The 23,984-nt window shown below is 37.4% G+C and overlaps 1 protein-coding gene across 1 annotated transcript in view; it reads left to right on the top strand.

Moving 5' to 3' along the window:
- The window catches only part of LOC126095679 (uncharacterized), a 151,679-nt gene that overhangs the window by 62,795 nt on the left and 64,900 nt on the right, over positions 1–23,984 (top strand). The window contains exon 4 of the mRNA XM_049910436.1: positions 17,210–17,456. Within this exon, the coding sequence (XP_049766393.1) occupies positions 17,210–17,456 (247 nt within the window). The remainder of the gene's footprint in view (positions 1–17,209; positions 17,457–23,984) is intronic.

Raw genomic sequence — 23,984 nt, 5'->3', positions numbered from 1 at the left:
GTAGCAATCTATCTTTTCCTTACATTGTTGATATTTCTGTCTGAAGTTTCCAGCATTTGGCAAAACCAAATAACCTTTATTGAAATTAACAATTTTGATATAAAGAACATTACATGTTAAAAATTTATAGAACATTAAGTTTGTGTAAAATTAACGACCAAATAATTTGGAAAAACATTTTAAAAATACTATACAATATTTTTATAAAAATTATACTTAGATAAAAACCTAGAGTAGCCAGTCAAGCACTTATTAGGAAGCTACTTAGATGGTGAATGGACGTTATTTTTGTTCCAATATGATGGATTTAGAGGAATTATGGGTGAAGTTTAAATTGATTGTAAATAATGCTCTGGGGAAGTATGTGCCTTGTAAGTTGATTAAGGACAGAAAAGATCCACTGTAGTTTAACAACAAAATTCAGAAAATGGAGAGGAAACTGAAATTGTTGCACTCTTGTTTCCAAAAAGACTATGGAAAAGTTGACATGCAAAAGTTAGCAGAAATTCATGCATCTATAAAAAGATCTCCATGCGAAGCATACAACAACTTTCACTGTCTTACCATAGTGGAAGATCTTACCGAGAACCTGTGAAAATTCTAATGCTTCGTAAAATCAGTAAGCAGGTTGAAGGCCTTCATGCAATTTCTCATCAATCAGTTTGATGTGGCAAAAGGAACGATGAAGTTTTAAATTTTATATTTAAAAAATCATTCACAGAGGAGGATTGCACAGACATACCATTATCTGGCCATCACACAGACCCTAATTTTGAGGACATAAAGACAGGTACCCCTGTCATTGAGTTTGGAAACAAATAAGTCACTAGATCCAGATGCAACCCCAGTTCAGTTTTACAGAGAGTACTCTTTGGCATTGGTTCCTTAGATAGTTTGCATTTATCATTAACCTCTTCCCTAGTGCAAAGTCCAAAGCAACAGGAAAAGAGTGCAGGTGTTTCCTACTTCATAAGAAGACTAAAAGAATGGACCTGAAAAAATACAGACCAATATCCTTGAGATGAGTTTGCTATGGAATTCTTGAGTTTTTTCTGAGTTCAAATTTAATAAATTTCCTTGAAACAGAAAAGCTTATGTCCACAAATCAGCATGGACTTAGAAAGCATTGCTTGCACAAAGCTCAGCTTGCCCTTTTTTTGCATGATATCCTGTGAACCACAGATGTAGGGCAACAGGAAGATTCCATATTCCTAGATTTCTGGAAAGAGTTAGATACAGTGTTCCACAGCAGACTGTTAACAAAGGTCCATCCATACAGAATACATTCCTAGATATGTGAGTGCTGTGACATCTTAAGTAATGTCAGTATGTTGTCCTGGTTGGTGATTGTTCATCACAGACAAAGGTATCATCCCGAATGCCCCAAGGAAGTGTGTTTATTAAGATTTTGGCCTCTTGGCTAGAATACTGGGTGGAAAGGATACCGAGAAATTATCAGGCTTGATTTTGGAGAAACAGATCCACGATGGACCACATATTTTTATTGAGACAAGTGATAGAGAAATTTTATAAATATGACTAGCAACTCTGTTGTGCTTTGATTTAAACAAGCACATGACAACCTAGACAGGAATAAAATTATCGGAAAAATGACATATTTTATAATCTCATTAAAATTATTGAGATTGGTGGAAATAATAATGAAAGCAACAGTGTGCAAGGTTCAGAACAGAAAAAGACTTGTCAGGAGAGTTACAAATAGGGAGGGGACTGTGGCAGGAAGATGTGGTCTCTGTTCTACTCTTTAATAGCACTAGAGAAGGTAATTTGGAAAATGCCAACAAACTCAGAGTGAACAACATTCAACTGGCAGGCCCAGGTGGCGGCATACACTGATGATGTAGCATTAACTCCAGGAAGTGCCAGAGCCTTGAAGCATTAGAAGGAGCTACCAGAAGTTAGGACTGGAAGTGAATATAGGCAGAATAGAATAGAATAGACACTCTATTGTCACATAAGATGTCATATACAATCAAATGATTGGGACATAGGTGACTCGTCAGTTTAAAGCTACTTCTAATTGTAAGTATACAAAATAATTACAGGTATTTTGTAATTTTAAGTACCACAAAATGCTTTAAAATAATCATGTTGAAAATAAAGTACAATTAAGAATAAGTATTTGCTTAAAGTACTTGTTTTAGCATGACAGAATAAAATTTAACATCAAGCACAGTTATTTGTGACAGACAATCATAAATTCTTCTACACTGTAATAATATTTAATTGCTAGGTATTTTTTAAAATGATGTCCAAATTCTTCTGGTTCATAATTTTTAAATTTTTCACAGACTTTATTTCCCAGCCTCATACCCATATAATAAGATGTCTTCTCCAGCAGTTTTAGCCTATGAGTTGGTAACTTATACTGAAATTTGTTTCTTGTTTCATAATCATGCTTAAACAGGTTATCCTCAAAAAGTTGTGGGTTTTGTTTAGAAAACTTAATTGTCTCATAGATATAGAGGCCAGGATCAGTCATAAGGTCAGGGGTCTTGAACAGAGGTCTGCACGATTGTCTTTTTTTCTGCACCTGTCATGACTCTAATGATTTTTTTCTGTAGCCTTAAGACTCCCTGTAAGTTCGTTTTCTCTGATCCCCCAAAAATTATACCATATCTAATAACATATACAAAATATGCTTGATGTACAACTTTTTTCACTGGTGTTTCTATTATACTGCTTGTAACATTCATTGCAAATATTAGACTATTTAGACAGTGACACATGGCATCTACATGGTCTGTCCATGATAAATTTTTGTTCAGCATTACACCTAGAAATTTGATACAGTTTGTGGTGGCAAGCTGATTATCTTCAAATGGTACTTATGGTATATCCTGTACAGCTTTTTTGTGGTAACGTGAATGATTTGTGTCTTTGTTAGATTTAATTTCAGGCCATTATTTCTCATCCAGGCCTCAATTTCAGCCAGAGACTGCTGAAGCTGACTAATTAAATTTTCACCTTTCTTGCAACAGACTATTGCTGTAGAGTCAGCCTCATAAAGAATAGTGTCTGAATTTATGTTACTCGGCTGGTCATTTATATAATACAAGAACAATATTGGCCCAAGGATAGATCCTTGTGGCACACCTTTTCTGTCATTTTTTCCAACTTGAGAAGAATCTCTTACCAGTTTCTTCTATTACTATTCTTTGTTTCCTGTTTAATAGCTAAGATGACATCAATCTCAGCGAATGTTCACTAAAACCATATGCTTGTAGCATGAGTTTGTGATCTGCTGTGTCAAAGGCTTTACTTAGGTCAGAAAAGATGCCCGATACATTCATATGTTTCTCTAGACTACTAGTAATTTTTGTAATAAGTTCATTAATGGCTTGAAAACCATGCTGATTGTTCTGGATAATATTATGCAGATTATTATAGTTAATTATCTGATTACATGCAGCTCTTTCAAATATTTTGGAAATTATTGATAACAATGTGATTGATTGATAATTACTCACTTCATCGTGTCTGCCTTTTTTAAAAAATGGGTCATATTTCAGCATACTTCAGTCTATCGGGAAAACATCCTTCCTTGAAAGATTGGATTATTATAAGGAACAGAGGATGTGCAATACTATGGGCGACTGTTATTATTTGGGACATCCTGGTAGGTATAGAGGAGAGACTTCAGTGAAAAATAAATAGGAAAGAATCTCAAAGAGTGGAAGAGTTTAAACATGTACGTTTGATAATAACAGAAGGTAATAGGACAGCAGTATAAATTAAAAAAAGGATAGCAAGTGGAAACCAATGCTATTCTTCCTTGCAGAATATATTGTGTCCAGAAATGCTAAAAAAAAAGAAAATTAAAATATATTTGTCCAAATTAAGACCTATAATAATGTATGAATCACATGGCAGGGTGATGACTATAAAGGAAGAAGGCTGGTTGTTGAGGTGGGAAAGAAAGATTTTGAGGAAAATTTTCCAGACAATGAGAGAGAAGAAATTTGGGGAATAAGGACAAATGCACAACTACAAACAATTTTTGGACAGATGAATGTTGTGGTGAGAATCAAGGAAAGAAAAATAAGATGACCTAGTCAAGTACAGAGTACAGAGAATGTCAGAGGAGCCCAAGGTGTGAAGGAGAAGGGGTAGACCCAGGAAAAGGTGGCTTAAAGATATGGAAGAGGACCTCAAAGCAATGGGACTCAAAAACTGATGAAAGAAAGCAGTGGACAAAGAAGAATGGAGGTGAGTGACAAAAGAGACCAAAGCTCTACAAGGACTATAATGCTGACCAGTAAGAAAGTAAGCATTCTTAACATTAATTTTCTGTGGAATTATGGAGTAAGTTTGCATGTAATAAATTTCCTGGGACAGAAAAGCTTCTGTGGACAAATCAGCAGGGACTTAGAAAGCATTGCTCGTGCAAAGCACAGCTTGCCCTTTTCTGGCATGATATCCTGCAAACCAAGGATGAAGGGCAACAGGAAGATTCCATATTCCTAGATTTCTGGAAATCATTCGATGCAGTGCCCGATGGCAAACTGTTAATAAAGGTCCAGGCATACAGAATAGGTTCCCAGATATGTGAGTGACTCAAAGAATCCTTAAGTAATTTCAGTATTTCATCCTGGATTATGAGCATACATTAGAGGGAAGGGTACATCAAAAGTGCCCCAGGGAAGCTCATGTACTCTACATATATAAATGGTCTGATAGATAGGGTGACCAGAAATCTGTTAGCTCATGTACTCTACATATATAAATGGTCTGATAGATAGGGTGACCAGAAATCTGTGACTGTTTGCCAATGATGCTATAGTGTAAGGGAAAATGTCATTGCTGACTGACTATAGGATGATACAGGATGACTTAGATGACACATTTGTGGTTTGGTCCCGTGGTAGAAAGGCTTTGGACGAATTCCTCGATCATTTAAAAAAAGTAATCCAAAACTCCAGTTCACCATGGAAATGGAAAATGATAACAGAATATCTTTCTTGGGTGTTTTATTTATGATACAGTCTGATGGAAGTCTGAAACATAAAGGTTTTCAGTAAGTAACACAAACGGACAGTTATTTGCATAAAAACTCCAATGACTATGCACAACAAAAGATAGGTGTCATTAAAAGTCTTGTCAATAGAGCCGCATGGATATGCATATTGGAATACCTGGACACTGAAATAAAACATCTGAAGCAGGCTTTAGAGAAAAACGGCTTCTCAGGTAAAGAGGTAAAGAGAATTTTGCAGCCAAAGAACAGAAGACCGAAGGATGAGGATGAAACAAAACAATGGAAAAATACAGTTTCTCTTCCTTTTATTAAAAAAGTAACGGATCAGATTGGTAAGATTGTACAGAAACATAACATCAGACTGGTCTTTAGACCAACAAAGAAAATAAGGCAAGTACTCCGATCTTTGAAGGATAAATGCCCTCCTCTGTTGACATGTGGTGTGTACAAAATTCCACATAAATGTGGTAAAGTTTGTATTGTAACTACAAAGAGGAGTGTAAATACTTGCCTAAAAGAGAACAAAAGTCTTTGCTGACTAGGAAAAATAGAGAAATAAGCTGTAGCAGAGTGTACTCCTCCGTCAGGAAACCACAAAGTGAAGTTTTCTGAAACAGAAATTTTATCTACAATGTCAAATTATCATCCACGTCTATGTAGAGAAACAATCGAAATTTATAAGCATCAGGATAATTTTAATAGGAAAGAGGAGGCAATGAAACTTAGTGACATATGGACAGTAGCTCTGCAGAATCGCTAGACAGTTTTATCTAGGACAAGACGACAATCAACAGTTAAGTTTTATCACTGACAAGGATTATTCTGCTCATCATGTGTTACTTTGACCATGCCCCCCTTCGTACAGTATTTATGTTGCTCTTGGAAGTCTGATGGTCAGTCGGCAAGACTCAGCAGAGGAATGCCTCTGAGGATATCCAGTGCAGTCCTGGACGAAAAGTCAGGAACGGAAAAGTTTCTTGGGCCATGACCTCACACATTACCAGCAGCTATGTCATCTGGTTGTGAAAGCCTTCATTCTGTGATCATCAGTGTAAGATTTAAATTTAAGTATCATTTCATAAATTGTATTGTACTCAAAACATGTTATCTACAAAGGATAGGAAAATAGTTCTTTGAGCAGCAAGTAACACACTATTGTGTTGATATTTCTATTGAAGTATCAAGGGTGCCCATAATTATTGACCAAACTATTAAATTCTCGTTTGCTGCAGAGGTCCAATGGTTGTGTCTTTTTGGTTTTCCCTGGATTCATTTGCAAATATTAGGATTCATCCACCACTCACCACAACAACTCATTAATTCCTCTTATTGACCTAACACTGACCCTTATGTAGAATCTTGATGATGCATTGTATATTCAGATTATTACGGTCAGCATTTTATATAATTCACTATGAATAAAAAACTTTTCCAAATGAATTTACATGTGATGTGTTCAGCAAAAAACATCGACAGTTTTACATAAATATTTTTGTAAAATGTAGAGTTTTCCAATGCTAAATTTTGTAAGATGAATATTTTTAGCAATTATTATTACAATGTGTTAGTTTTCATTAAAAATAAATTAATATTTTATTTGCCTACAATAGTGCTAACTACAGTCTCAATTTCTTGAATCTTTACTAGATCAGTGCATGGAAACACATAGTAGAAAACAGTGTTCACCCTAGCTTTCAAGCACTAGCTCTCCTTTTTCTGTATGGCTGTGTGTATCAATGTGTCTACTTTTCCTAGAAAAAGAGCTAGTGATAATGCTGTTTTCTGTCATGTGTTTCTGTGCTCCATACATCAATCTGCTCTAGGCAAGTGGTTGCTTTGTCCTTAGTCAGAAATATACATTATTGTTATACAATCTCAAGTCTTTATTATTTTATATAAATAAAAGTGCTCCATTTCATGTTGAATACTACAAAAGCATTATTCAACATGGGAAATATAGAATGGGATGTAACAGTATTATGAAAAGGACAGCTCTACTCACCATATAGTAGAGATGCTGAGTCGCAGATAGGCACAAAAATACTGTCAGAAAATGAGATTTCGGCCAACAAGTCCTTCATCAGGGGTAGAACACACACACACACACACACACACACACACACACACACACACACACACACACAGCACTTTAGTGTGCCCCACTCCTACCCTGCTATCCCTCCCCCTCCCCATTCCAGCCTGCTCCATACTCCTGCCACCCAGGTTCATGTCTCATCATGTGTTGCTAGAGACTGCTGTCAAGTTTATGTAAGTTTCATTTGTGTGTGTGTGTGTGTGTGTGTGTGTGTGTGTGTGTGTGTGTTCTATCTCGGCTAAAGGCCTTGTTGGCCGAAAGCTCATTTTCTGGCAGTCTCTTTGTTGTGCCTATCTGCAACTCAGCATCTCTGCTATATGGTGAGTAGAAACTATCCTTCTCATAATGAAAGTATTATTTCCCTATATGATGGTCATATTGTTCTCTCACCTTATGAAATTCCAGTTAACTTATTTTATTCTTTTGACCAGATATTGCTTTCATGACCATTATATAATGATCAGTGTAAATTGAAAAAAATAAAAACTAATAGCAATACACACAACAAAGTTACAGTGTGTTGTGATGTATACTAAAGAGACGTGTCATGTATTATACTGGTGAGACTCGGCCTGTCACATTAAACACTTCATGAATAAGGCAAACAGTATTTGGAACATTATTAAACAAGAGACAGACAGAAATAGAGACCAAAATGAAATTGAGGCCCCAGAAATGGCAGAAGTGGTGACAATTTCAAATCATTGTCCACCAAATCCGATGACTACTTCCTCACAGTAGTGTCAAACATTGCATCTACTAATAAATAACAAAATACAGTTGCATTAGATTTACTTGTGCAGACACTGAAAGCAACACCAATACACATTCGTTTCAAAAATACAACTCCTAATGAGATTACAAAATTTGTGATACCACAATATTGCAATTATGCTGGCTAAGATGGTATTTTTAGCAGAATATCAAAATCTTACTCTGTCTTGTTGGGGAACCGTAAAGCTGTATTTTTAATCAATCACTAACTTGGGGCTTATTTCCTGACAGACTTAAATATGCTGTAGTAACATCTACCTATAAAACTGAAGTTGGGTAAGCCACCTCTAATTACAGATTTATTACTCATTAAGTATTTTCAAAACAGTTGGAGAAAGTGGTTTATGATAGAATACATACTCATTTAACTCAGTTTGGTCTCATTTAAGTTAGCAGAGGAACCATCTTGCCAAAGCCTCTGATTGTGTAGATCAGAATATTGTACATGGCAAACCAACGTGTTATAATAATAATAATGGTATTCCTAGTGGGCACAGCTCAGATGATAGTTGAAACAGTTTAACCCTTAATTTCACAAATACTCATATTATGCAATGTCAAACACAGAAGCAGACATTAATGGCCACAGACTAAATGCAACATAAAGTGTAAAATTGCCTGGGATCCAGTAGGAACCAACACACAGATAAACTAATCTAGAACCTTAATCCAGCATGTTATGCTCTTATAAGCATGTTTCATTGTTACAACAAAAGATGAGAGTGTTTGCTTGTTTTACATTTTTTCATTCCCTGTTGTCTTGGGCAATTATATTCCAGGACAGTGCACCTGAAGTAAATAAAGTGTTTATTCAGCAGAAGTATATATTATGTAAAGTAAGTAACCACACATCTTGCAGAAACATTTTTAAGTGTCTTGGCATTTGTACACACTGTTTGCAACACATTTACTCCTTCATGATTTTTGTTGATGACAATAAAAATCAGTTTTAAGCTGACTGTGGTTTAAGCTGTGGTTCAAGACACAGAAATAATTTTCACATAGACTTTGCCTCCTTGTTTACGGCACAGAGTGAAGTTATGTACTCTGATGGGAAAATATTCAACAGGTTCTCATCTGTTCTGCTGTATAAAAACAAGTTGTAGTTTAATGCTGTTACCAAAAATATTGAAAATTCTTGGCTGATTTACTTCAGACTTTTACATGATAGTCTAATAAACAGACATAAGCTGCACGTTTTATGTGGAAAAGGTTGTAAGATTGTTAGCAAAAATTTCTACAAGTTCTTCACCAATTTACTTCAGATTTTTACATAGTACTCTAATAAGCATTGGAACGGACAAAGCCTATATATTTTTAATGTATGTAGATATATCTGAACCACTGTATAAAGACTAGGTAATGTTTAACATTCTTACCAAAAATCGGGGAAAGATCCTGGCCGATATACTTCATATTACTCAATACTTTACTAAACATTCAGATGGACAGAAGCTACATATTTTTTAAATATATTTTTATATATAAATATGCATTTAATGTATAATGTATAAGGAGAAAAATTGTTAGAAAAAATCTCAGAAGTTCTTTATCTGTTAACTTCAAATTTTCACAAGATAATCTAAAACAATTTGGACATCCATAGACTATAACTTTTTAAAATACATATAGTATATATAAATATATGTAAGAAATCTTGAAAAGTTACTGGTTGATTTACTGTAGATTTTTGCACAGTTAATACACATTCAATTGGACATAAACTATTTTTTTTTTTTTGAACAACACTTACAGGTTTTCTGCTAAAACTGAGAAAAAATGTGCTGTGCTATTCTGTAACAATGTGTGGTTTAGTTTTCTTTCTCATAGTCAGTGTAACTTATGATATCAGGGCATTTAAACCATTAGACAAATTTTTCCTGGACATCAACAGAAAATCTTTATTGATGACTTGCATGAGGACAGGTCTGCCCATACATGCCAATAGTGAAAGTTTACAATCTGATTTTGTTGAAACGATGCCTCACCTGTGAACAGCACATTTTCACTAAAATTCAGGTTGTCACTTTGTTTAATAAATCTTTTGCATAAGATGGCCTGTGCATGAAAATCAGCTGCTGATAGTGCCTGCACACACTGTAAATGGTATGGATACAGCTCGTCCTCATGTAAGACTCACTAGACAGTCATGTGGTCAACATTCAGTGTTTCAGCTACATGTCTTGTATTGACACTAGGGTTGTTGTCAACTACATAAAAAATTGCCGCCTTTTCATCTAGTTCATACATCAAATGGGCATCTGCCATCTGTGCATTTGTGTACACTGCCATTGCATGAGCCTGGTCTGTGATTAACTCTACATAATAACCCATGTATCTCATATGACAATAGGGACATGTAAAACAAAACACTGGTGGCGCTCAACATAACCAGATGTCACCAAGAGTGCATGTTCCCCCTGATTCTAATGTTCTGGTCTAGTGTGTTTCACATGATTAATGAGTTAGAGAAAATGAGCTGCAACATGGAAATAAAGCATTTTGAGACCCATGTCCTCATGACATCATTTCTTCATCTATGTGTGAGGAATGTGTCCTGCAATTTGTGCCATATATTTTTGCTACATCCTGTATATACACACATAAAAGAAAGTTTTGCATCACCCCAGTTCCCAGAAGTCCTGTATCACAGACACAGTCTCTTTGACTGTGCATAGATGTCACTAAACCTGCCCAAAGATATAAACAACCATGCATGAGCAGTGCCTGTTAGATGGAGGAGGCCTGACAGCTGATCAGTTCCAGTCATTCCACCAGGAAGGAGTTACATGGCTCATGTTGTCTGTAGTTCAACCATGCACTGATGGACAATACCACAGTTTGATCACGCCCGCATGTATTGCAAATTGTTAACTGGTTTGATACAGCTCTCAATGCTACTCTATGCTGTGCAAGCCTCTGCATCTCTTAGTAACTACAGCAACCTACATCTTTCTGAATTTGTTTACTTTATTCATCTATTTGCCCCCCTCTACAATTTGCATGCAAACTTCAGTCCAGCTTACAAAGTGACATTGCCTCTTCTTCCACAGGATAACCACAGCATTGTCTGCCCCCAGTAGCTGAGTGGTCAGTGCAACAGAATGTCAATCCTAAGGGCCCGGGTTTGATTCCCAGCTGAGTCAGAGATTTTCTCTGCTCAGGGACTGGGTTTTGTGTTGTCCTAATCATCATCATTTCATCCCCATCGATGTGCAAGTTGCCAAAGTGGCGTCAAATAAAAAGACTTGCACCCGGTGAGCGGTCTACCTGACCGGAGGCCCTAGTCACATAACATTTACATTTACCACAGCATTTATGAAAAGACTATTTAACATCTGTACGATCTTATTGTGAAATTGTTTTTTATATTGACATAGCCTGATGATGAGGTGTTCCCTCGAAACATATCGCGCAATAAATAAATAACACATAGTCAACAAATTTTGTAACTGGTAGCAGTAAATAAAAAACCTTTACATACTATATGAGCATAAGATTTGGCCAGACCCAAACTTCTGTATGTCATCAGCCATGTGTCTATAACCTTCACTCATATACTTACTATGTATATTGCAGTATAGGAGAAAATTTTAATTGAAAGTCACTTGCCCAGTATTGGCTGGTGCATATGATACTGTAGTGCCTATGTTGTTCAGAGGTATGATGCAATGTTCCTTTGGACATGGATGCATGTGTGGCTGCACGCATCAGCGGGAAATCTGGTTTGAGTCCCAGTTGGGCACAAATTTTTATAGTCATCATTCCATTATACAACTGATGATTGCCCATATTTGTAACAGTGAGTACATTTCATGTGGTTGCAGTTGCCACAGTGCCTGATGTGACTGAAGCTTAGAGCAGGGATGTGCTCAGCTGTAATTGATCATTTAGAAGCAGCTGGGGATTTTGAGCTAAAGTTTGTTTATCTCAAGTGCTTCTAATAGCTTTAGTTTTCTTCCTTTGTTGGCTACATGCAGTACTTCTGTGTGGATTTGGTATTTGTGTCCTTTCTTCAGCACATGTTTGACAAAGGTCTGACTTATGCAATCTCCAGCTGCATTTGTGTCCAATCAGCCTAGTTGTTAATGCTCTGCCTGTCTGATCAATATCCAGTTTGTTGCAGTCATTACATGTGATTTTGTAAACACCAGTGTTGCTTAATAATTCTTCCATGCTGTTGAATAGGATATGGGCTGTAGTGCCCCTTACATAAAATGAAGTTTTGTAATTGCAGGATTTGAGGGTTTTGGCTAATTTGCCAGATAACTTTCCTAAATATGGGATAATACATGAGCTGGTTTTAGATATGACTGATGCTGCAGAGGAGGTATATATATATCCTATACCCACATGAATGTGACATTTTTGATAACGAAATATGTTTACAAGTGTGTAACACACAGGATATGTACTTATGCCATAAGCACAAAGTAAACAACCTATGCTATCGTAGTGCAGCCATAACGACAAAACATTTTGGAATGAGTAGTAAATTTATCTGAAATGGATCTTTCCACAAAAGAAATGGAAGTGCTAGCAAAAGGCTTCAAATATGTCACTCCCCATAAACTTTCCAAGAAACAGTTAGATATTTGAAAAGTTGATATAGAATACAGTGTAAATAATGACATTGAAACCAAACACATAGTAAGTCATGATATACAAAAATGGCTTGAGTTAGACACTCCTACATCACAATATGTGGAACAGAACACTCTGAGAATGTAAAGAAGAAAATTACTCAAATTAAACACTCTGAGAATGTAAAGAAAAAAATTACTCAAATTAACAACATTCTCGCACAGCAGATAAAAGTAGTACTTTGATTGTCATGGACAAAAGTGATTATGTTGAGAAAGTGAAACAACTCCTCACACCCAATTCCTACAGTATCCTCACCATAGATCCCACCAAAATTTTCGATTAAGAAATTAAAAACTTAACCATGACCTGCAAAAGCATAATACCTGAATATGAAGCTAAGTATTTGATCAACATGAACCCAGCAGCTCCTAAACAGTGTGGACTTCCTAAACTACACAAGGAACGCCAACTTTTACTTCTTCTTGCGCCAACCTATACTGTGCAAAACTACAAAATTACCAAAGAATTACAATTCTGTATCAAAACCAAGACAAAATTTAAATCTAAGTTTGAAAGTGTAAATTCAGTGGACCTTATTAACAAAATTAAAGACCTCCCTATTCCACATAGTGCAAAAGTAGTATCTTTTGATGTTAGCAGCTTATTTTCAAAAGTACCAGTGAAAGAATGCCTCAATATATTGACAGAACAATTATACAGGACTTGTTTCAACCCTTTACAATTAGAAGACATATAACTGACCACCCAGACATGTTTACAACAAAATTATTTTCAATCTGAAGGTACTCCATACAAACAGATAGGTGGCTTGGCAATGCGGTATCCCCTTCAGTCCTCTTTTAGCAGGAATCTTCATGGACCATTTTGAAAAACAGTTCCTACATAATGGGCCTTTCAGTAATAATATCAAATTCTGGTACAGATAAGTGAAAGTTGTACTGTGTCTGTGGACTGGAACCAAAAGACAACTGAACACATTCCTTGAACATCTAAACTCACAACACAAAAACATATAGGTCACCATGGAGACTGGCAAAAAGTCCATTAACTTCTTAGACCTCAACATAGATATCACTACAGACACACATAGTATCAAAATTTATAGAAAACCCATCACAGCAGACAGTGTAATACCCTCATGTTCAGGACGCCCAATATCACACAAACATGCTGCCTTCCATTCCATGGGAGATCATCTTACATCTATGCCAATGTCAAAACATAATTTTCAGACAGAATTAGACACCACTAAATGTATTGCATCAAACAATGGCTACACCACTGAATTAACTGACAACACACACACACACACACACACACACACACACACACACACACACACACACACACAAAAAGAAAGAAATATGTTACCATATGTGTATGCCCCTTCTGCAGCAACAGTCACATCTAAAACCAGTTGGTGTACTATCCCATATTTAGGAAAGCTGTCTGGTAAATTAGCCAAAACCCTCAAATCCTGCAGTTACAAAACTTCATTTTATGAAGCAAGGACAAAACAAAATTATTAAGTAACAGTGGTGTTTACAAAATCACTTGCAATGACTGTAACAAAATGTACAGGGTGTATGTAAAGTTTGGGAACACCTTCAATTATATATTGCTCAAGAACCAAACATTGTACAGATATCATACATATGTCATTTTGAAGAGAAAACCCTGAAAGTTTTTTTTAATGTATACCACCAAAGCATAGTTTGGTAATTTGCTGATAGTCAGAGTGCTAGTCATAAACATGGCGAGTTCAGGTGTGGAGTGAGCTTTCTGTGTGTGGGAGTTCCTACTTGGACATGTTGCAGCAATGGCTGATGCCTCAAATGCAGTCGGACTCTCCATTCATCTTTCAGCAGGATGGGGCTCTGTCCCAGTTTCATCATGAAGTTTGTGGGTACCTGAACATGAAGCTGTCACATCGATGGATCGGTCATGTTACAGAAGGGGACAGCTGTTTCATGAAATGGCCTCCCCGATCACCAGATCTCTTCGTGTCACTTTTTTCTGTACGTACATATTAAAGATGTGTTGTATGTACTGCCTCTACCATGTGATGTAGCAGAACTCTGGGAGAGAATATGGGAAGTGACTGCCACAGTGGATGATGCCGTGCTTGGACGGGTATGGTAAGAATTCAGTTACCGTATTGACATCTGCCGGGTCACTCATGGTTCACATATTGAATGTTTGAAAAAAAAAATCTTTCAGAGTTTCTCTTCAAAATGCAATGTATATGACATCTATAAAATGTTTAGTTCTTGTGCAATAAATAATTGAAAGTGTTCCCGGACTTTATGTACACCCTGTATATTGATCAGACAGGCAGGGCCATAACAACTAGGCTGATTGGACACAAATGCAGCTGGAGATTGCATAAGTCAGACTTGACCTTTGTCAAACATGTGCTGAAGGAAGGGCACAAATACCAAATCCACACAGAAGTACTACATGTAGCCAACAAAGGAAGAGAACTAAGTCTATTAGAAGCACGTGAGATAAACAGAAATTTAGCTCAAAATCCCCAGCTGTTTCTAAATGATCAATTACAGCTGAGCGCATCCCCAATTTTAAGCTTCAGATGATGCTATCAACCAGCCACATACCATAATAACACATACTGCTACACAGAGAAACATAATGACTTCCCTATTCCTTATGCCATGCACTTCAACAGTATAACTTGTAATATTGTATATATCAACCGTATACTATTTTCAATATTGCACATTGTATAAAAATGTTATTTATAATGTAATACATTTTTGTTTCTCAATATATGTTGCTTGTGCTCAGTTATGGCATCATAACCATATATCCTGTAATAATGTAAGATTATGTATTCTAATTATTGAGTATAATACTGTCCACTCCCTTAAAAAACATGTTTATTGCACAAAACTGAAAAGTACTCACTTTAACAGTATCTCAGAAAAATCTGTTTAACATGTAATATTGTGTAGTTAAATTATTTATTATGCTTACCATTGTCCATTGCATAAAGTGTAATTTCAACATTCAGAAACAAGTTTGGTTACCTAAGAACCAATGTCCCTTTCAGATGCTAGTCAGTTGTTTCCTGAAGATCACCCAATAAGTTGAAAACTAGTTCAAAATAAACAAAAATCAGTAGAACAAAAACAGTGTACTTGTTATTCAATCTTAAATATAGACTTGTTAAACCAAGGAGTAACAGAGGAATCCATAAGTAACATTGCTTCGTATTTATGGATGACATAGGCACTTTGATATCGTATGGTTGACAAGATATGGAAGTTTTGAATCTGGCTGTGAGTCGTGCTTGGATAGCCTAATGGTAAGGAAACTGCTTGTGACCAGTAGGAAATCTGGGTTCAAGTCCCATTCAGGCACAAATTTTCCTTATTGTCATTCTATTACACAGCTGAAGGTTTTTCATATTCACAACTGTGAATACATTTCGTGTCTTTCAAACAGCTGTTGTCATCGCAGTGCCAGTTCCTTTGAACATGCATCCATGTCAGAAGGAACATTGCATCATACTTCTGAACAAGACAGGCACTGAAGTTGTGGTGTCACCGCCAGACACCACACTTGCTAGGTGGTAGCCTTTAAATCGGCCGTGGTCCGCTAGTATACGTCGGACCTGCGTGTCGCCACTATCAGTGATTGCAGACCGAGCGCCGCCACACGGCAGGTCTAGAGAGATGTCCTAGCACTCGCCCCAGTTGTACAGCTGACTTTGCTAGTGATGGTTCACTGACAAATTACGCTCTCATTTGCCGAGATGATAGTTAGCATAGCCTTCAGCTACGTCATTTGCTACGACCTAGCAAGGTGCCATTATCATTTGCTATTTATCTTGTGATGCATGTACCGTCAGACCGATGTTCACCAATTATGAATTAAAGTTAAGTATTCCAGTAGTTACTTACGTTCTTTGCTACTATAAATTCCCTTAACTGTTCCAGACCTCACGCCAGCCTGCGTGAGTTTAAACGTGTGCCTTTCGGCTTCCTCATAGTGGCTTGGTTGTCTTGCCAAGTCACAACAGAAGTATCATATTCATGCGATGCTCTTTCTGATCATCACTCAACAGTCAACTTTTCAGCTATCCTTCTCATGTTCAATGTTTTTGACAAAATCTGCTGACATGTGCCATATGATAATCCTATAATGTTACGGACGTCATGGATAGTCTGTCTATGAGCTGTTGCAATGTATTCCATACAGCACTGACATTTTCTGTCATAGTGCTGGTAGATGGTCATCCCAAATGTTCATCATCATCAATATAAGTCTGCCCATTTTTAAAATGTTTAAACAAGCCATATGTTTGTGTCTGGCCTAAAGTGTCATTATTTAATGCATGCACTAACATTTTGCATGTTTATATGGCTGTTGACCAAGTGTAAAACAGAATTCGATACAGCAATGCTGTTGTCCCAGGTTGGTCATCACAAAATCACATACACAAGCAAACATCACAGTGAAAAATCGCCTGCCAACAATAAACATGTTCACTTAGATCAAAGTCACTAGGCATACTGATGCTGCTCCTAGCAGTATTTGGTTGTATTACCATTTGTGAGTGTGAGTCACAAAAATTTTGGGAACTTTTGGGTAGCATCTCATATATATAATATATAATTTATTACAGTATTAATATATCAGAAATGCATGTGTAAAAAATGGATTCATAGCATCACGTCCCACAGATGCTTCAATATGATGTACCGTTACAGAGTGCCAGTGTGATAAGACAAAGCGGCTGCCTGTGCTGTGGAAGCAGCAGGCTGCCTGTGAGTGCACACCGCCAGCTCCGCGCTCTTTCCTGCGGCTCATAATTGACAAGATGGCAGCTGATGCAGCAGCCAAGGCGGCAGCTGAGCCATCTCCAGCTCAGGAAGGTCGAGAAGGTGCTGGGGATGCTGCAGGACAGCCACCTGCAGAACCAGAACCTGAGTTGCCTGACCAGGTCCCAGCCGTCAGGTATGCCAACAGCTGCCTTCTGATGAGTAAACTACTGCTTCAATGGTGGCCTCCATTTGTTCTTACTTTGCAGGCCTCTCCCAGTCAGAGGATATACTGTATATAACAATAATCACAGGCTCTTGACACCTGTATAAAAATTGCCTTGAACAACAATATCAGTATCTTGTGTAGCCTTCTATAATTGGAACAGTGCATAAAGACAAACATAGAAGTTTTGTATGTTGTCTTAGGAGATAACCCACATTATGAGGTGTGGCAATAGAGAAACTAGACTTATGTCTAACTCTTTATTGAAAAAACTTACACAACTGAAATGTTGTCCCCTCCCTGATCCCTGCACCACTCCTTGAGAATTTTCCACTGTTGTAAGCAGTGCTGCAAGTCTTTTTCTGCTATGCTGTTGAGGAGGCTTGTTGCTTTTCCTCCAGCACATCCATGGACTCGAACCTGACTCCTTTGAGCACAGACTTTAGGTCATTCCATCATTGAAATGTTGTTTTTTGCATAAACCTCTTCACAGACATAGGATTATGGGCTGGCATGTTATCCCGACAAAGAATCCATGAGCAGTTCTTCCACATATCTTTTCTCCTTTGTCAGACAAGTTCACAGAGGGTATTCAGAACAGTTACATAATAAGCTGGATTGACAGTCTGACCTTCATGCACCCAGTCAAGGTAGATAACCACTGAACTATTGAAGAAAACTATCATTATTGGTTTGAATTTTGATTTACTCATGTGTGCTTTTTTCTTCATAGGAGATTGAGGGCTCTTCCAATGCATGGGTTGTCACTTAGTCTCTGGATCATATCGGAATATCCATGTTTAATCACATGTAATTACTTTTCTGAGGTAATCAGGATTATTTTCAATGTTTTCATGAGCATCAGCACAGCAGTCCACCCAATGTTGCTTTTGCTAGTTTGTGAGGATTCTTGTTCACACAGCACAAACCTTTGTCATGCCCAATTTGTCATGAAAAATCTCTCTGTCTCCTTATTGATGCAAGCAAGTTATGAAATTGCTCAAATGCTCAGGTGGCAGTCTCCTTGAACAATTCTACAGATCTTTTCCACATTTTCTTCAGTTTTTGAAGTGGAACGACAGCCAGATTTTGGATCATCTTTCACGTCTTCCCTACAGTGCTAGAACCTCTTAACCCACTCAAAAACTTGCATATGAGCTAGACACTGATCACTATAAACTTGTTTCAACAAATTGTAAGTTTCTGTGGTGGATTTTCCAAGTTTTGTGAGGAAACATTGTTAACATGTTGTTCCACTTTAGAGCATAGCATAATTCCAACGGAGCTCAGACAAATGACTCATTTCTAAGAAGGCTCACAATCAGATTAACCATGACAGCAGCATGAAATTTTGTATGCATGTTAAGGAGAGCCCCAAGCTCATTGCCCCACTCTTCTGATTGTCATCGACAATCCAGAAATGCGCACAACAACCAGTCCAGTTTCTTTGTTGCCACACTTCATATGTCTAGGATCGAGGGAAACGTGCTGTTTTTGACTGTAGCCTGATTGAAATAAGTTATTAGCTGACACTAGTAACTTCCAGAGTCTCAGCAAATGACTCCATTGTCATAAATAGTGTGTTATTCCAAATTTCAACGAATATTATGCCCATTGTGGAAAGTACCTGTGAATTAGGATGTTAGCAGTTTATCACTACTATTTAATACACAGGGTGTCCCAGAAATGCTGTGACTAACGTTGAGGCCTTGTAAAGGGTGTCTTGAGGAACGAATCAAGGATAGGATCCCATGTCCAGAAATGTCATCCAATGGTGTTGCAGAGCATCAAATTTAAAGGCACAGGTGTCTGCCATTAGGGCACCCCTTCAGCAGCATACATGACTTTGTACACTGACGGATCGTAGGCAGAACATGTTGCAATGTTGTTTGGTATTCAGTGATCACAACTGATTTTCTCAATTACTAGTGGAGAAAATGGAGCTAGCTTGTCTCCTATGTATGCAGTGCTCTGTTGCCTTGGTGGATAGTGCTTTCCAACATGTGTTTCCATCTGCAGTTTATTTTTCTCCTGTATACTGAAAAGTATTGGAGATTTTAGAGGGTTCCAGTAAAAGAATAAAGTGCAGATGGAAACCAAGGCCTCTCTATGCAGCAGCTAGTTCTATCTTCTCCACTGGTGATCATGCCAACCAGTCGCATTTCCTGAATAACAAACAAATTTGTGAGATGTTTTGCCTATGGTCCACCAGTGTACAAAACCACATTTGCTGCCAAGAGAAAGGCCTAGTGACAGGTGCCAGCAACTGGAACTTTGATGATCTGTAGCAGCATTGAATGGTGTTTCGGGACATGGGTTTCTATCCTCTTTTTGTTCCTCAAGACACCCTCCACAACCTCTCGAAGTTTATCATAACATTTCTGGGTCGCCTTGTATACATTGATGATATGTTAAGAAGATGGAAACAAGATGTACATTTGGCACTAGGTACGAGGTGTGTTCTAAAAGAAACCGAACTTTTGAAATAGAACGCCAACCAGCAGAGAAAGCATGCTGTGGCTACTGAGTGCACCTAGCAGCAGTCTTAGACAACAAACTGCCATTTGCCCCATGTCACTCAGACAATTAGCAAAACTTCCACAGAGAGATTTCAAATGCTTAGCCAAGCATACAGGGAGTTTGTACAAGTCGCATGCAGTGCTACGAGTGGTTTAAACATTTTCAACAGAGGAGAATGTTGGTCTGTGATGATTCCAAGTCTGGGCATCCTTCCACATCAACAGATGATGGCTATGTGGATATCATTCATGCTATGATTCGCAGAAATCATCATTTAACTATTTGGGAAGTTGCTGAGGAGGTGGGCATCAGCATATGATCATGCCATCAAGTTTTGAATGAAAAACTTGAGATGCATGATGTGAGTGCAAAATTCGTACTGTGTTTGTTGACTGAAAATCAGAAATAGATCTGTGTTGAAATATGTGAGGAACTGCTTGCCACTGGCAATGACAATGAAAACTTTCTTAAGAACATCATAAGAGACAATGAGATGTGAGTGTACGGCTATGATGCTGAAATGAAGATGCAGTCATTGCAGTGGGTGGGCAAAGGGTTACCACGCCCAAAAAAAGCATGATGAGTCAGTCAGAGATCAAGGTGATGTTGCTTGTATTTTTTGACTACAAAGACATATCCATCATGAATTTGTGCCATGTGGTCAGATGGTAAACAAGGAAGTCTACCAGAGAATCCTAGTGCACATGAGGGATGCTGTGCACAGGAAGAGGTCTGAATTGTGGGAAAACCAGAGTTGAATGTTGCATCATGACAATTTGCCAGCTCACACATCACTTCTTGTCTGCAGCTGTTTAGCGAAACATCACATTCCCGCTATGCCCCATCCACCGTATTCTCTGGACCTAGCCCCAACAGACTTTTTCCTGTTTCCCAAACTGGGATGGAGGCATGGTTGTCTCTGTCTCTGACAACCATGCCTCCATCCTTGCTACCCTCCCTGTTTTCCTTTCCCTGTTGCTTGATAACCTGGGTTGTGAGTAACTGAATCTACTTTCCCTTCTTCCCTTTCTTTCCCCTCTCTCCTCCTTGATGAAGGAACATTTGTTCCGAAAGCTAGGAACGTAAATTTTCGGTTCTGTTTTTTGTGTATCTATCGGCTGTACTGAGCTGAGGTAAGTACTGGCCAGCCCCTCTATCTCTTTGTTAGAATTTGAAGAATATACATATCATGTCATGTTTATATTTGTATTATTCCTATGCCTAATAGTGATACAGTCAGAAATGAAGCACGGCAATTGACTAGATTTTTAAATCTAAGATGACTCTAATTTCTGTGCAGAATGTAATGTACTAAAGAGGCGTCTGCAAAGATTTTCAAACGGAGAAAAATTTTTGCTAAACTCTCATTCAGAACATCTTCTATCATACGCAGTCTATTATTTGGTTCTTGTTGATCAATATCAAAGAAAGCAGCAGTGTAAGTAACAACAAACAGCAGTCTCTTGCCATTGTTTTGCTAATGAGATGATTCCTCTCTTTTTTTTTTTTAATTGTAAGCAGCGGTAGCGCGCACAAAAGCAAGCCATGCCGCGAGCGGTGACAGGCTGTAAACACTCATTATCAGAATGCGACAAACAGTGCATGACACAGTACAATAATGCATTTTCTGCTTAGAGTAAACACCTATAACAAAGAGAACGGCACTTATCAGATCAAAGAAAAATAAGCAATCAATGAAAAAGGAAGGGTACCCGTATAAATAGAGACAGAGTGCCTGATGCATAGCATTGGCTACCTGATAAAGCTTAATGCTAACCTTACGACTCAAACCAAACTACTGTAACTGTATTGTCATTCATTCGATCTAAATTGTGTCTCATATGACAATGGACCAACTTTGTTTCGATTTGGAGGTGCGGCCTAAAACTTTTCTCTCCCCTTGAATTTAGAGTCTCAAATTTCAGGTGCGGCTTAGATTTGGGAATATTTTTTTTCATTGATTTCGAGTCTCATTTTTCAGGTGCGGCTTAGATTCGAGTGCGGCTTAGATTCGAGTAAATACGGTATCCGTGGTGTACTACTGTGCCATCAGGGTTCCCTCAATCACTACCAGCTAAGTTCTGAAGTCTTACGTAATGCTCCCCACTGCATGAAGCCAAGAATAACACAACAATGTCTCTCCTAAACTTTGGAAGCATAGGACCTCTTCCAAGTTGCTACTGTACTTACTGATGACAGTCATCTATGATAGTGCAGACTTGTGATTCATTACTGAACACAATGCAATCCAATTCGTGAGCAGTCCATACTTTCCAGTCATAGCACCACTTTAAATACAACCCTATGTGATGTGATGTTAATGGCAGCCTGTGCCTGGGATGGTAATTCCCTAGTCTGGCTGCTGCTATTCTCTGACCAGTGGTGTGGGAGGACACAGAATGTATCAGGTAGTCCATTACTTGTTCTCAGATGGCAGGCGCAGGCGTAAAGGGGTTACAAAGTGCCTGGTGCACAGAATGGTAATCCTCACTTGCGGTGGTCATATGAGGTTGACCAGAACCCTGACAAGAATGCCTGCCCTCACATTCATTTGCAGTTCAACATCAGTCTACCGTCATATCTGAATGCCCAACAAATCTGGATATTGCACAATTCCACCAGCCAGCTAAATGGACATCTACAATGTAGCCCCCTTTGAAACTTTGTCATTTGCTGATAATGCTGTCTCACATGCGTACACAGCATCTCTGCATCATTTGTAGTGATCACTCAACATATGATGCCACTCAGCTTCAATTACATGGCGATCAAATTTTATGAAAAGTTTCCAAAGAATGTAAAGATCTCAAGAGGAAGCTGCTTTCAAATCACCTTGAAGGGGTTACAGTATTAAGGAATTCCTTTCAGAGAAGTAGAATACTTTCAAGCAGAGTATTTTCATTTGTACCCGTAGGATTTATAAGTACCATTAATCAAGACACTGTTTTTTACTGATTGTAATTGCTTCCACAGAGTTATAACAGAAAGTGTAAAATATGGCTACAATCCAAAACAAATCCCTTATTTGTCTATGGAGAATAAATGCATAAATGATTATGTCCTAAATAATTGTTATAATCATTTCTCACCACACTTGCATCTCGTTTCCAATTCTGTTCATTTACAATTTGCTACTGTCTATGAATAACTGCATGCCTTGACAATGTTGGCACCAAAAACAAAAACAATCAAACAAAACAATATCTTATTACAATCTTGATTTTCGAATTTTACAAGTTTTTGCAATTCTTTTTACATTCATAATTTTATAATCTTTTCAGTTACATACAGTTTTGAAAGTAGAATTTTGCAGTTCTTTTGTTAAGTTGTTTTGTATATATTTTGACTATTTCTGACAACATTATGTGCCTGTATAATTTACCTGTTTTGAATAAAAATATATAACTATAATTTGACAGAATCATTATCCAAGGCTTCTCAAAATGATGCACCCATCTTAGGGGGGAAAAAGCAAGATCTTTTCAAAAAACACCACATTCTAAACACATTCCCAGAGAATATAATGATGATATTTTAATATCTGTTTACTAGTTCATGGATGTACTATGCTAAACTAGTTAATTACATCATACACTTCATATCTTGGAAATTATCTCCTCCAATCACAGTTCTCACAGTTACATGTGAATTGCCCACTAGAATCAGAATCAGAATTTTATTGTCTCATAACATACATATCAAATCATTGATTTATTGTACAGGAGACTTGTCAAACTTATAACTATAAAAGGTTGTACATGGAATACAACATTTATTAGAACTATAAAATATCAGAATATATATACTATTAATTTTTATTCTGCTGAAATGGTCAGATCACCATTAAAAACTTCATCAATAGAATAATAGCGTTTTTGTACCAGAGTGCTGTATAATTGTCTTCTTACTGAATCAGTTTCAATCTTTTGAGAATTTGTCTTTTTTAACTTATTGTATATTTTCATCCCCATATACTGT

Source organism: Schistocerca cancellata, chromosome 8 (genome assembly GCF_023864275.1).
Source record: "Schistocerca cancellata isolate TAMUIC-IGC-003103 chromosome 8, iqSchCanc2.1, whole genome shotgun sequence".
NCBI lineage: Eukaryota > Metazoa > Arthropoda > Insecta > Orthoptera > Acrididae > Schistocerca > Schistocerca cancellata.
Note: the sequence above shows the minus strand (reverse complement) of the source record. Positions and strands in the feature narration are given on the sequence as shown.